A 15770-nucleotide genomic window follows, 5' to 3' on the forward strand; every position below is an offset into this window, starting at 1 on the left:
GAAAAATTTTAGTTTTTTTAGTTAGTTTCATTACTATAACTGCCACAGAAATGAATGAACAAAGCTTTGACAATTATTATGCTACTTACTTCTGTATTAGTATCCTCTGCAGAAGGTTCTCGAACATACCTATTATTTGGTCTCGTAAAGAAAGCCTCACATGGGGTCATTTCTGAAAAGCAAAAATAACAGCCTCATTACTACAACTACCAAGAAACAGAATTATGCTCCTGAGATCAATGTAGATCAAATTATTTCTTTCACTCATGATTGTAATGTTCTGAGGTTAGGCGAGAGTTTTCAGAAACACATAGCCCAGCTCAAACAAACTTCCAATCAAACACACCTATACATGTAGAATGAATGTAATTAAAATCTTTGCGATTTTATTGGCTTTATACTCACACTATCTTAAAAGTTCTTATTCTGCTAGGGTAACAGTCTGTGGCCACAACCTCATACTGAAAATTAATGCACAACTGCAAATTCAACTCAAATTTGGACAAACTGGACTATGTTCAGTATCCTAAACACCAAAGTTCAAAGAAGTGTTTTCAGAGAAGATTTGTTCACCAAAAATGTTCAGAATTGCCCCAAAAATGCAAATATGCAACATAAGCCACAACATCAGCCACGACTCTTATTTTTATGAAATGTCTGTCATCTGAGAAATGAATATATATCTGATGAAAAATTACATGATGCCAACATATCAAAAAATACCGCAATTATACGGTGTCGCTCAAATTTGATCAGAATTGGTATATACCAGTATGGGTTAATACCAATGATCAACAATAAATGTTGTTGCTATCTGTTCAGTGGAGGAAATTCTACGTTGATGTTATGACAATTATTTCAGCACCGTACAACCAGAAAAACAACAAGAAATATTTAAACCAGAAAAACAAGAATGACAAAAGTAATGAAACTTTAGGTACTGGAGGTCAACTTTAGCAACATGCATAGCAGAAACAAGCCCCTCTTAGTTTAGTATAAACGGTCTTCCCCCATCTACTGTCTATGGTTTCAGCAGGTCTGTTAATATGTAACAGTTCATAAACAATGACAGGAAATGACTGTGGAGTTGGCCTGTTTCTTACTGGCATGCCATCACTCCTGCACATTTGCAGGATTTCACTTTATCTTACCTCATTTGCACATTTTTGACACTGACGTGTTCATTTGAACAAATTTACATTTCAACCCCTGCATCTACCTGTACACTAAATACTGAGATGGTAGCTTTGGCGGTATGGGAGCCTTTGTGTGTGATGGACATACATCCGCACATACATACCCACACACATACAGACGTACAGACACCACCGACTCATCTATGAGCTCTTTTTGGTATTTATATACAAAACCAAATATGAGCTAAAAAGTGCCAATACTAATGATATTCATACTATAAACACCATTACACCCACCAAGGTGTGTCTCATTACTAAAGACATACATATTGACAAGGCTGACTTTGTCTTATGTCTGTCTTTTATGGGTGGTGCCTCAAGCAAAACCATTTCACCAACCATAAATCCAGTGACTTCTTTTTAACGGATGCAAACTTGTGACACAGTGGCAAAAAGACTTCCAAATATTAGCATAATTTGAATCATATTGGTAGATAGAACTACCGTGGCAGAAAACATTTTGAAGTTGAAAAGGCAGGTTAACCTTTCACACTTTATATATTTGCTATCATTTCCAGTTCAAGCCTCATACTGAAAAAAGACAGTTTTACTATATAGGTACCCTGATCAACTAAGCTGTCATACCGGTACATATATTCTGCCATGGAAGATTATCGAATCAACAGTACCGGCATCAGTGATATCTCTCCCGCTTGGCATTTGCCCTCCTAATGTGAATGATATATACAAAGGCCCCAAGTAACTTTTGGTCTCTCTTTTAGAGAAATCGTATGATTTATAATTTTTCTACTCCGGCATAAAAAGGAGGCAATGCGTTCTACAGACTCAGTACGTCAAAATAATCATGTGATGCCAGTACAAACAAACCCACATGTGAACTAACGCATATGGAAATACACATATGTCTTTGCGCATTTGTGCACATGGCTTTGTTTGTACCGTGGTTGATTCGAATTCCGGGTTTGGCCTATTCTAGAAAGTAACTTACTATATTGTAAAAGAGACTGAAATGCCAAAATCAACCTTGCCAACTTTAGGCTCAAGTAGGAGGCTCAAGTAGATGTCATGAAACCATCTGTGATAACAGGGAGAAATTGCTGATATCATCATATCTACATCATAACATGTATAAAGCAGTGACTCAAAGACTAAATATAGCTGCATGTATTCAGGTAAAAGGTAATTTAGATTACTTACTTATAGCTTGGTGGTACGTGTTACTATAAACATGTTCACAGGTAGGTAGAGACTCAACCCATGTCAAGTTCTTCTGTTTGCTCAACTCATGAAACTTGTCAAATTTTATCCTATCTTTTATGGTTCGATGAGAACGTTCAACCTAAGGACAGTAAGCAAATCAGTCAATTTGTATCTGTATATAGTGTTCCTTTCACTTGTACAGCTGTTGACTCAAAAAAAAAGATTTGATCAAAAAGTCATCAAAAATTGCAGCCACTGCCTGTTTATCACATGTACATGTGGAGTAAGTTTTACATTGTTTTACATTGTTGTATTATTGGTAACAAAATTTGTACATTTATTGTGACTTTAATTTGATCATTTGTTTTTACCTTGCCCTGTGACTGTGGATGTCTGCTCCGGCTTCTTATTATTCGGACATTCATCTGACTCATAATGAGGTCAACACTTCCCATAAATTCAGTGCCCTTGTCACACTGAAGTATTCGAGGTGGACCATATTTTTGAAAGATATCTGCTAGATTTTCTGCTACGACTTTTGATTCCTTTGAAAAAAGTGGTCGAAGCCATACATATCTTGAAAAGATGTCTTCAACGGACAGTATATACTTGTACGTGACATCACTCACTTCACAGGGTTCACCAGTCATGTCAATGAGATCTATCTGCACTCTATCCATAACAGTTTTGCCGAGAACAGGTTTAAGCGGAGTTTTGTTGTCGAATTTGGGGTATTGTCTTCCATGAAACAGAGATTTGTTTAAGTATCTCTGAATTTCCTTTTTCCCAATACCTCCAAAATGATTTTTCAGTCTCTGGTAAATGGCTAATGCACCAGCACCCTTCATGGACACATAATAGTGCCTAATAACAGAATCCATGTCCTGCTTACACACTATTATTTTGCCATCTAGTGTTAGGCAATTCTTTGCTTTGCCTGTTGGCGGATAAAATATATCTTCTGCCTTGTAGGGAGATTTTTTTAATCTTCTATATGCTGATCTCCGGCTAGGTCCTAAGGTTTTTGGCAACTCTTTCATCTTCACTTTGTTGCTCAGGACATCCATCATAAATTCAAACTGTTCCTTACTAGGTAAAGTGACACCACGTTTACCACTCATTGTGCAATCTAATATAAAAGACATGATGAAAAATGTCATTATTTCTTTATGTTTGTGTTTGTTACAATACAAATGCGAAAAATATGTAAATGTTTTTGCATTTTCAAGTATTTGTTGCCAGAAACTCACATTCAGTAAAATTCTAACAATTCACTGGAATTCATTGAAAATGCTAAAAAAATGTTTAGGGTTTACCCACAGAACCTTGAAGTGTTCAGTATACATTAACATTAGTCCTGATATGTAATTGAAAATTTTTATTAGGGCATGAAATGCCTGATATAAATTCAGAATGTAAGGAGGACAACATAAGATTATATCAGGTAACACCCAACAACCCTATTGTACTGTTATATCTCACTCCGGCAGCCATGCTACTAATCCGTACAGATACAAAAAAATATATGAATTTCATTTCCAATCACAAGTGACACATGGCCAACAAATAGCAGCGTATCTCTCTGTGTATACCACACTGGCAATTCAAAGCACCTGTGAGTTGGCCGGGCAACATGAAACATGCATCTTACTTTTAGGCCTCAAAGTGTAATTATTGGGGGAGGGATAACTCAACGCGTCCAACAAAGCCAGGGAGCTTCTCACAGCCTGTAAAACAATAAAGTCTTCAACATTTTCGGCTTTTCGAGCCTCGGACTCCAACGCCGCAAACAATAACGGCTCCCTCACCACAACTGTACAGCTACAACATTTGCAGCCCACGCACGGGCAGTAAAGTCAACTTTTTTTGTAGTGTTGCAGTCAAAACGACCTAACAAGCCGGCCGCGGCCAGTGGACTACTCTGTGCACATGCAGCTAATTTTTGCTTTCCTGTGCGTGCACGATACAGATTACAACCCTGGGGCTTAGTGGGCTGGGGTCGGGTGTAGCCTAGCTGCTATGGTGAGGCGGTCGGTGATTTTTGGTTTTCGCGACTTCGCTCACCAGTAGCGCTACAATGCCGATGGCCCTGTAGAGGTGAAAATAACCACACCCCACTGGACTAGGCGTGTTGATGTGAAATGCTACATATATACAGCATTTGGTCGTACCGATTTATCACTACTGAAGACTGAACAGTATACTGCTCTAACCTTGTCGTTTATGGGGTTTGGATTTGTTCAAACACGTCGATCGCGTTCTGGGAGCCGCCATTACCGGAAGTTGGTAATCACATCAACATGTCTTGTCCAAACCTCTACAGGGCCATCGCTACTGGTGAGCGAAGTCGCAAGAACCAAAAATTACCGACCGCCTCACCGTAGCGCTACAATTTTGCAGCTAGGGTGTAGCCCTGCGTACAGGTCTGTGCTGTGTGTTAATCCAGCGTTATACGGCCTCGTGGAGCCCGTATATAACGCCGGGAACACACAGACCTGTACGCAGGGCTAGGTGTTGGAGTATATTTCTATTCTTTCAACTATCACCCTAAATTCATGACAAACTGTGTTGAAACCCTTTCCCAAAATACGACTGACAGGTAAAGCAAATCCAAGTTGGCAAATAGAGAGGTACAGCTTGTATCGCCAGTAACACACAACGCAGCATCGTACGCAACTGGGCGTACGCAGGGCCATAGCTGCAAAATTGTAGCGCTACGGTGAGGCGGTCGGTGATTTTTGGTTTTTGCGACTTCGCTCACCAGTAGCGCTACAAGGCCGATGGCCCTGGGAGTATCATATAAGCGCGTCGTACTCGACCAGGCGTTTTGATGTGGAATGCAACATATTTACTGCATTTGGTCGTACCGATTTATCACTTCTGAAGATTAAACAGTATACTGCACTAACTTTGTCATTTATGGGGTTTGGAATTTGTTCAAACACGACGATCGCGTACTGAAAACATTGACGTGGGGCGTCGGTGTTTGTGGGAGCCGCCATTACCGGAAGTTGGTAATGACGGCTCCCAGAAATGTTTCGGAACGCGATCGTCGTGTTTGAACAAATTCCAAACCCCATAAATGACAAAGTTAGTGCAGTATACTGTTTAGTCTTCAGTAGTGATAAATCGGTACGACCAAATGCAGTAAATATGTTGCATTCCACATCAAAACGCCTGGTCGAGTACGACGCGCTTATATGATACTCCCCAGGGCCATCGGCCTTGTAGCGCTACTGGTGAGCGAAGTCGCAAAAACCAAAAATCACCGACCGCCTCACCGTAGCGCTACAATTTTGCAGCTAACGCAGGGCCATCGTTCCAACATGGCTGAATGGCGATGTTTCTGTGTAAGTTCAAATGAAGACAATCAGTAATCGCGTGAAATATAACGTCGAGCAACAAGGTTGGAACTAATGACTGTTTGAGCTGTTACTCACTCAGATATTGGTTAAGGTTGATGGAGTACTGGTAAACAATGGAGATTGCAGTGATCGGTTGGTCGCCGGGTTTGACCGTGTGCCGCGTGACCGTGTGCAACGCAAACTCCCATGATGCTGATATGAGACACCCTAACCGGGTGAAAAAATTTGACGTGCAGTTTGGACTGTTTTCGCATGGTAAAATGCATTGGAATTTTAAAAATGTAATAAAAGTGAGCCCATTTATCAAAAAGGACCAAAATAACAGATTAGTATTGGCAATGTTACAAAGTTCAACAACTTTATGCAAATATATGAATGAAAAAACCCTGGACTGCGTAAAAATTTAGTTCAATTACAACTACGGGGACCACTTTGAAGTCGGGGACCACTTTGAGGTCTTCACATACGGTGATTACGATTACAGATATCAACGTTGTGCTTCCTTGGTCCCCTATTCATACGCAGGCGTCACATGTTATTTGCTTAATAAAAAAAGCAAGCGATAGAGTTATATGTCACGTTGTTGGTCAACACGTCCTAGTATATCATATATTACATTATAGTTTTGTCAACACTGGTGACTTTTCTGACGTAATCCAACAGTTTATTTCTGATTATATACCCAAAATCTAAAATTGTGGCCAAAATTTTTTCTACGTCTACAAATTCACCAGCATCGCCAAAACTAATGTCCCCCTCCAGGCCCATAACGGAATCGAGCAACCCTTGCACGACATATTGTACGAGGCGAAGCATTATGAAGCATTATGGAGTGCAAAGTTTGCATTCGTCCATTATGTCCCTTGTGGGGTTCACCATTGCCTAAGTGTTCATATTATTGCTGATAGTTCCAGTTGCGACCGCGCTTTTCTATAATTTTATTGGCATTGCTTATTCAACGAGATCAGGAAAGAGTACCACAAATATTAAGCATTCATATTCACATTTTGCGGGACATGACGGAATACCTCATTAATATTAAAGCTAACCTAAGGAGTCGTACAGACATTTTGACAAGAGGGCTATTAAAATTTAACCGTATATTTGAAGGCCACATAGACATGCACACCTGTCGGAAAATGTTGTGTGGTTAGACGCAACCCTGCACATTATTCAGAAAACTGAAGACTTTGCCAATGTGCTGGTAGGTTTTGTTTTTTTTGGGAGTACTCCACGACCGTTCAATCGCAGAGAACCTGGCTGTAGCGTCGTTATCGAGCTAGAAATCGCTTTCAAGGCGTCTTACGAAATCCAAAATGGCCACAGGCGGATTGTGCATCACGTCCGAGCAGAAAAACTATAACAAGATCTGTCACCTGCTCATCGGTATTGGAACGAACCAAATCAGAAGTGTATTTGATAGACGTTGTAAAATGCTATCCAATTCAACTGCGGGGCTACTAAAAACGAACGAACAACGTCTGCAAACTTTGCGAACGTCGCGTTCACAAAAGGGTGGCCCTCCGAAGATAATAAATGATACACAGTGGCGGCTAATGTACCCGACACCGCCTGCCGCTGCTAATTCCGAACAATTTGATATAACACTGCTTATGATACTGTTGAGGAATATCTGTGGCCTGAAGAGTCCAAACGATCATGTGTGGACACGAGCACCTTATTCGTCAGATGTCAGCGTTGAGGTAGACCTCGTGAGAATGAGGGAGTTTCGCAACACACTCCAACACATGCCAGGTACAACGATTAAAGACAGTGAGTTTGAACGATTGTGGTTTGACATCAGTGTTGTCCTCGTACGCCTCGGTGCCAAGCAAAATGACATCGATGAATTGAAATTAGCAAGTATGGATCCGTCAGAGACAGAGAGACATCAACAGACATTGAAGCAATGGAAAGAGTCGGACGATGAACTGAAAGACCGGCTAGACCGAATGGACGAAAAGCAAGACAAGGCTCTAGAGAATGATGACGACATTCGCCAGATGCTGCAAAAGCTGACGCAGAGTGGAATGTCTCTTGCAAAAGACGCAGATAGTGTGCATAAGAAGAGAGGTGAGTAACATTTCATTGTGTATGGCAAGTAACATCAACTATGTGAAAAACAAAGACTAGTGCACCTCTTCGAGGTGAATAACCATCAATTAAAATAATAGGTGGCCCTTTTTGATTATCAGTGTGTACCGTGAATGATTTGAAAAGTTCACATAAATATTCATGACCTTTAAAATATATGAGCGGATTCCCTTTATCATATGAAAGTAAATAAGTTGAAGAACTGTTATTATATTACAGTGCCCTGTCCGTCGCATTTTAATTGGTCGAGCTGAATCATGTGACTGACAAGAATACACAGTAATGGTTTGTTTACATGCCCATTAAAATGAATAACTCACAGTATCATAAACATAGTAACTTAAATTGTGATTTGTAAAAAGATGATTATCATATACAAAATAAAATGGAGCACTCGTGGGCAAAGTTTAGACACTTTTTTCCAAAAATCGTCGGATTTGCAAACGTTTTCACATTTCGCGTGACAGCGTCGCGTTTACAATGAGCGCGCATACACTGCAGCACGAATACAACTTTTGTGTAATACAAATTCTGGGGCCCAGTTGTCTTTTGCGTGGGAAAAATTTCGTGAATTTTGACGATTTCCTTGGATTCGTTGATAATAAATGGGGATAATAGACTTCCCCCTGACGATTAATGTTTATTTAGGGGCGTGGGCGAGAGAAAAGCCAAAACAAACGGTCTCTGAAAGCGTTGCCCGTTAGTTTTTGATTTCCTCTCGACCTCGCACATAAATGAATTTACCTATATGGTCAGGGCGTACGCGTTGCCATTTATATAATAATAGTTTATGCCACTTGCTCTGCAGGCCTGCAGCCCTATGTTCAGGAATTTTTTGTACATTACAGAAAAAGAAATAGTTACAGAACACAGGGACCTAGACTGAAAGATTCCGTCGCGTGCGGGCGCTCCGGCGCACTGCGACATACGACCCTTTGAAGGGTCGTGTGTACGGCGTACTCACAAATGAGTAAGTCTACTAGCAGTAAATTAGTTATTTTTGTCAGATGCGCCGGAGCGCCCGCACGCGACGGAATCTTTCAGTCTTACAGTGACCTTGACAGTCTAAATGAATTACAGGGAATTTCTTTGAAAAGAGAATAAGAACCAGTTATGTCAGGGCGTCGCCCTTTATTTCTATATTATGAGGTTTTGACTGCACGTTTTCCATTGCATGAAACTTAGGTCAAATATTTACCTCACAACGACAGATTAATTTTGCCGAGCACTCAACAAATCCATGTTTGTGATCAAAGTCCATGAAAAGCAAATATGTTATAAATAAGTGAAAGTTTAACTTTAAAATGTTTTAAAAAAGAAGATAAGGACATATGATGACTTTATCAGTGATCACAGTCTTTTCGAAAGGACAAACAAACTTAATTTGACATGGAATTTCAAACTGTGCAAGAGAAGGGTGTCCTACTCAAAGTATGGCTATTTGTGAAGAGAGCTGGCTTTGGCTTTCAGAAACAGAAATAGCTTTGAAACAATGTCATCATGTTGGACAGGTGGATGTGTCAAAAGGCGACCAAGTATGCGTTTTGGTTAATATGTATAAACTTTGAAAAAGAAATCTCATTCGCAAAATTCAGACAAATTGCTGTACAAAAAAAATCGAACAAAAATAGCTGCATTACAGCCAGACTTGATTGTCAAAATAATGCATGCAAAATGCAAAGATGTTATGAAATTAATTTTTTAATGTCAAACGACAAGGCTGCTGCCGATTTTTGAATTTGTACTGCAGCGAATTATACAAGGTTTTAGGTAGTATGCGCCTCGACAGTGAAAGACTTAAACCTTTGCTCAATCTTTCCTGAATGAAACTTTCAACCATATCTTACCAAACCAACAATAAAATTCGGGGTCACCGAGCAAAGTTTGGAACTAGCGAAACAAATTACCTAACGTTTCGCGATATTTGAAATTTAAAATGGCCACCATTCCTGTGTTAACTCTGTGCGGGAAAAATTAAAATTTTGGCTTTTCGAAAACCTAAGATGGTGTGAGACGTTTTTCTTTCTCCAAGAGCTTCAAAATGAACCCCCACGTGGTAGGTCAGATAAGAATTGTCGAAATTTGATGGTCCGACTATCTGTCCCCACGGCGCGTACTACCTTAACTGTTTACTTCTGCACAGACCTGTAAACTCATATTGTGGTATTTTACAGATGATCAGTGCCTGGACGCGGCTAACAAATGTGAAGAAGAGTTACGCCAATACTATAAGGAGTACTTGTCAAATATCACACAGTTGCCTTGGTGGGACGGGGCAGACAAAGTAAAGCTTGATAGAGTATATGTAGATATGGGATTGAAAACAAAGAAAGAAGGTATCGGCATACAGAACCAGAACCTCTTCTCAAGCAGAAAAGACTGTGAGAATCCGAAGAGAATACTAATAGAAGCCGACGCAGGGCATGGCAAGTCTACATTGTGTAAGAAATTAGCTTTAGACTGGGCCGAAAAGAAAATCTTTGATCAATTTAAACTTGTGTTTTTTCTGGAGTTGAGGCATCTTCAGGGCAGACAAATTCCCCTCAAGGATGCTTTCTTTGAGTCATTGTTACCTGAAGATAGCCCCATCAACAGAGATGATCTGTGGGACTTCATCAAGAGCCATCAATCAGAGGTACTGTTCATTTTGGATGGCCTTGATGAAGTACACAGAGATCATCTACCTGGTGATATCCAGAAGATGCTGCACAGTAAGATTCTTAGGAATTGTAAAATGATCTCTACATCACGAATTATCAGAGACAACGAATCTAGAGATCAGTATGATTCACTACTGCTTATCAGATCCATCGAAATGAAGTCTTTGGCCGATTTCATAAAGTTACACTTCCAGGCTATTGGACAAACACAATATGCGGACAGATTTTTGTATCAGTTCAATCAGATTCGATCAAGTTCTGTTGATTTACTGTTTTTGATGCAAACACCTCTAAATGCTCTCCTTATGTGTGAAATTTGGTTAGAAAATGGAAAATTGCCACAAGAAAACAATAAACTGTATGAAGAAATTCTCGATTGCTTTGTAAAACTATACATGAAGAAAATAGGTAGAAGTGGAGATGTTGATTTTGAAAATGAAATACAGCAACAGTTACTTATTCTTGGTAAGCATTCATGCAACTATTTGAATAAATCGATTGACTCGCATGAATTTAGCAAGGAAGTCAGTAAACTACCAGATATTCTTGGACTTGGACTTCTCACGAAAATTCAGATGTATCGTAAAGTATCATCGACTCCAGTGTATGTTTTTTATCATGCAACATTTCAGGAGTTTTTAGCTGCAAGGTACATTGTCAGCCTGTATGCCACTGACAAGATTGAATTTAAGAAACACTTGGAACATATTTGCAAATCCAGACGGACTGGTGGTCTACACCATTTGCAAACATATTTTTTGTTTGTTGTGAACTTAATGAAGGACAGGGTCGAGGATTTGTTTTGTGTAATGCGCGAAATTAAATTTGCGCTTCGTTTTGACGATATTTTGCTGATTTTAAAAGGTAGTGACTGTACTTCCCAGATGATATCAGCATGTGCAAAGGAAATACCGGACCACATATCATTAACTTGCATACATGAACACGTGAACATCGACAGAATTAGCTCAAGCTTATGTCGTGTTTTATCACATCCTAGTTGTAGACTTAGAACCGTACATGAACACGTGAACATCGACAGAATTAACTCAAGCTTATGTCGTGTTTTATCACATCCTAGTTGTAGACTTAGAACCGTACAACTCTGTGCTGATGTATCCTTGACATGTGACAGTAAAGATCTAATATTTATCAATGTCAGAAATATACCCCAATACAAAGCAATTCTCGAGACTCTAACTGTTCTCTCAAAGCAAGGCCAAATTGAATTAATGCTAAACATGCGCGTCACTGCAGATGGCTATAAACAGCATACTGTACCATCCGGTAACCACCATCAATGGTTTGTTGGATATGAAAGTCTGATACAACAATTCAAACTGATTATCAGCCACTTAAAAAGTGGTAAGTTTAGATTATTTTATGTCGACATCAAGGGAAAACATACAAATGACAGTGGAAAATTCATGCTTTCATTCCTTGATCAAATTCAATCATTGGAAAATTATGTAAGCGTAAGTAAGTATGAAATGTGTGTTTGTGATATACGAAGTTTTATGGTATTCACAAAGATTATTGATTCACTTAAAGAAGTCGGATTTGTGAATCCATGTCATGTCAAACTAATGTTTTGTGACACTTCAAACATGGAAGACATTTGTGAATATTTAAATTCGGACGATAGAGCTCAGTGGGAATTTGAAAAATTCACATTTGCAGCACCCAATGATATATATGTGACTGCACGTGTAAAGGAAGTACTTTTTGACTTTGATTGGGGGTCATTGAATGTGAGATCTCTGCAATTTCTTAATGAAAGGGTGAGCAAAAGATACCATAAATTTAAGTTTATATATGATATTGAGTGTTCACTGCTTGAGATACTTAAATCAAAGAGCGATATCAGTCTAGATTTTCTTCGTGTACATTTTGACCTGATTTATTTTAAGTTTGTCGCAGAGATGTTTGTCAAAGAATGCAAACTAGAAAATTCTCACTGTGTAATCACTGAAGAAGATGCAGAACAATGGAGAAAGCTGTGGAATGAGATATCTTGCAAAGAAAGCTTGGTCAAAATAGATTTGATACAGTCTTCCTGTAAATCAGAATCGTCCGTAAAAAAGGTGAAATTTCCGCTCACGTCATATGAAGGAATGTTTCATAGCATTGTTTCCAATAAACCCAATACTACCAATTGCTACAGTCGAACACAACACAACACTGGTAATCCTATGATCCTCGGCATAACAGATGCTGTTAAAGAGAGACGAGCACCTCTGGACTTGACTTTGTCCAAATGTGTTTTAAGTGACGGTGATGTTCAGGCATTAAGTAACGCTGCTTTGATTCGCAGTGACACAAGTGATAAGTTTAATGGCTGCACCGTTAGTTCAAAATCAGCTGAAATATTTAAAGTTAGCGGCTGCCTGCCAGACTCTTTAAAGGTAGAGAACACATAGAGTTGATGTGAAGCTTTTCCAATCGTTTGGACAGTGAATGCAAAAATGCAAAAATCTGGCTGTAAAGCTAACAGAATCAACTTTAAAATTCTTTAAGTTGTACATACCGGTAGTCATGTCAAATCACGTTGGGATCCGTAAGTAATACGTATCTTAATGTCCCCCCTTTAGATAATGTCATCTTCATGTCATGTCTGATGAAACATTGTGCATAATAATATTAAGTGTTTATTCAGTCTTTTCGGTCCATCTGCCAAGTGAGTTTATATTGTAAATTTAAAGGCTTCGTTTGTTTTTGCATTACTGTTATTGTATTAATAGAGTAGAGTAACTTTTATCACATTTTATAGCAGTAGTCTGGTAAATCTGAAAGAAAAAAATAGCTGTAACGTCAGACATTTTTCTGTTTTTAGTCAATGTAAATTGAATACTTTTTTGACAGATTCACTTAAGCATGTTGTAACACCAAGAATCTGATTTGGTAGTGTGTAGTTAAATGTCTAGCCAGATACATTACCATTTACAATTGAATGTCTGTGTCTGTACATCCAGGGATACTGTTTTGAAGACTAATTTTATATCATATTTCAAAGCCCAGAGATAATAGAGTTCTTTGTGTGATTAAGAATTTATTGATTAAGATTTTATTACTATGGTATTTTCCATTGAATGTATTATAACTATCAGTTGTGTAGGTTTATTTCTATTTGATTGCCTGATAATTACTTCAAAAAAGAATCCGTTGTAAACTGATGTTGTTCTTAAACTTGTCAGTGACTGCTTGAATGGATTTCAGATTTGTACTTCAACTAAAAATATGTGACCTTTCTTGTAGATGTATACCATCTTATTTTGTTTTAAATGTAGCTATATACCAGATAGATTCAATATAGTTAGTTACTCCTGGAAATTTACCGACAGAACATTGCTCACCCACCAGATAATGCTAGATTTAAGGACAGAGTTGGTTTAAGTGTCTGGTTGGTACAGTTTGGCAGTGACTGTCCCAGAACCATTTAAAATTCCTATGTACTGTGCACCGTCTTATTTCCTGTATTGATGTACATTTCTCTTTCCTTTTGGTCATGATTTCATATGTAATTTTTTAATAACTTTTAAATACCAAAGGCAAGGAGTAAAAGAAGATAAGAATTAAACTCATCTTTGCCTTATCAAACTCAAAAAACGATGCGGCTTGTTAAAGGACACAGTCCTTCGTTTCAGCATTACAACCAAGAAGATTGTTGAATTCTGCCATCATACCTGCCTTCACTATAAACAGTTGGGTATTTCTAGGAAGGTATATATAACTCATACAGAATTAATGTAAATTTTCCCTTTCAAATGTTTTTATCCAATATAAATTTGTATGATATGTTCTGTCTATTTACAAGGCAAATTGTGGATCAAGAAATGCAAATACATTTTCTGAATATATGTATATATGTTAATGGAATGCTGTTTTTAATGCTATTCACAAGAACACATTTTCCTGTATAGATTATAATAACACTTATAACTTTCTTTATTCTGCTTTGGAATTACATTGTCAACATAAAATTTGTACACTTAAACTTTGTTGAAATAAATTTACGTACGATCAGTATCACTTTTTGTGCTGTTATGACACCACCTCTTATTATTCTAGCTCTATTTTCATATAGACGGCAAAAAACTTCATTATAAGGAGTTTATGTCACAGGCATAGGAAGATTACATGTATCATAGACAGTAGCTTCCCCCTCTACTGTCTATGGATGCATCTATATCTGCAAAGCGTAAGCTGACAATGCCAACTTCACAGGTATTTAAATTTGCATGTGAACGATTCTCCAGTTTGAATCAAATATGTCACCGAGCATCATATTGATCAGTTTTTAATATACTGGTATATAGAGTCATGCAATCAGCTCCAGGACAAAACAAAGTTCATGCACGTTCACTGTCCACAGCTGACCAGTGCACACCGTAAATGTAGACTGTCCACTGTGGACTTACTTTTAATGCAACGAGCTATGCACAAGACGTGGAGCTCATCAATGATTTTTGTGGCGACTAAAGGAAAATAAGCATCACCGCTAATGAGTAGTTCTAACACCCTTTGTGACCGTGTCTCCTTGATCGTTCCACTTTTGGTGCATCAATCTCAACTTGCTGTAGCTTGAAAATAAATGATTTGCAGCCAGTTCAAAATACCTAAACAATTAGGGGCAAAATGTCGACTTTGAATAGTGCAAATATATGTCAAGATTTTATCATTTTCATGAATAGAATAAAGTACAGAGTTTGCATTTTACAACGATTCAGTGTCGTGTCACAAATTTATTATGAAAAGTTCCCAATGATCAAGTGCTGTGCTAGGCTAGTTGTATCTCACACGACTGTCTCATTCACACTGGCCCTGATGTGAATTATCTGATCATGATACCTGATCAGGGACACAAACACTCGATTCCTGCTGTTTTGCACTTAAGACATTATATAATGAATACAAAGTTGACAAAAGGAAGGGAAAGACAGGATCCGAATAAGAAGTAAAGACTGGCATTTGAAGCAATGGCACAAACATAAACTCTTAGCTTAGCCTACTTTAGATTCCATGGTCCATATGAATTGACCAATCGTCCTGGCCGGGTCAATTTTACGTTGGTGAAGATACTCATTTCAATCACAGGGACACATGCTACCTATAGATACGTGCGAACGAAATTTAGTCCTGTGTCCATCACTCTTGAAACGGAAAACCGGTGATTGTCATCATTGTTTGCTTTTGGCATTGAAGAACAGGTACAGCTGGAACACCGCCACCTACGGCCAATTATAAGAAGGTTATTTGTTTACATAGTCTCTGATCACGCCTTGGTGTATTGAAAA

At 38.5% G+C, this 15770-nt stretch overlaps 2 protein-coding genes across 2 annotated transcripts; one reads left to right on the forward strand and one right to left on the reverse strand.

Annotated features, from left to right (window-relative positions):
* Nucleotides 1-2: 2 nt before the first annotated feature.
* LOC139137447 (KRAB-A domain-containing protein 2-like) lies at nt 3-6022 on the reverse strand. The gene is made up of 4 exons (XM_070705554.1): nt 5798-6022; nt 2729-3486; nt 2355-2496; nt 3-172 (listed from the first exon to the last, which is right to left on the reverse strand). The coding sequence occupies exons 2-4, from the start codon at nt 3476-3478 to the stop codon at nt 18-20; spliced, it is 1047 nt and encodes a 348-aa protein (XP_070561655.1). The 5' UTR covers nt 3479-3486; nt 5798-6022; the 3' UTR covers nt 3-17.
* A 794-nt stretch (nt 6023-6816) lies between these two features.
* On the forward strand, nt 6817-14061 carry LOC139137448 (uncharacterized). The gene is made up of 2 exons (XM_070705555.1): nt 6817-7795; nt 9991-14061. Exons 1-2 carry the CDS (start codon nt 7039-7041, stop codon nt 12894-12896), a joined length of 3663 nt encoding a protein of 1220 aa, XP_070561656.1. The 5' UTR covers nt 6817-7038; the 3' UTR covers nt 12897-14061.
* The last annotated feature ends 1709 nt before the right edge of the window (nt 14062-15770 follow it).

Source organism: Ptychodera flava, chromosome 7 (genome assembly GCF_041260155.1).
Source record: "Ptychodera flava strain L36383 chromosome 7, AS_Pfla_20210202, whole genome shotgun sequence".
Classification (NCBI taxonomy): Eukaryota; Metazoa; Hemichordata; class Enteropneusta; family Ptychoderidae; genus Ptychodera; species Ptychodera flava.

Bases quoted from the DNA above. Each gene is read 5' to 3' on its own strand.
- LOC139137447 (XM_070705554.1), bottom strand. From the start codon at position 3,478: ATGAGTGGTAAACGTGGTGTCACTTTACCTAGTAAGGAACAGTTTGAA. The intron at 2,497-2,728 runs GTAAAAACAAAT...TACTGTCCTTAG, and splicing joins ATCCACAGTCACAGGGCAAG to GTTGAACGTTCTCATCGAAC. The intron at 173-2,354 runs GTAAGTAATCTA...TTTGCTTTTCAG, and splicing joins CACGTACCACCAAGCTATAA to AAATGACCCCATGTGAGGCT.
- LOC139137448 (XM_070705555.1), top strand. From the start codon at position 7,039: ATGGCCACAGGCGGATTGTGCATCACGTCCGAGCAGAAAAACTATAAC. The intron at 7,796-9,990 runs GTGAGTAACATT...GGTATTTTACAG, and splicing joins TAGTGTGCATAAGAAGAGAG to ATGATCAGTGCCTGGACGCG.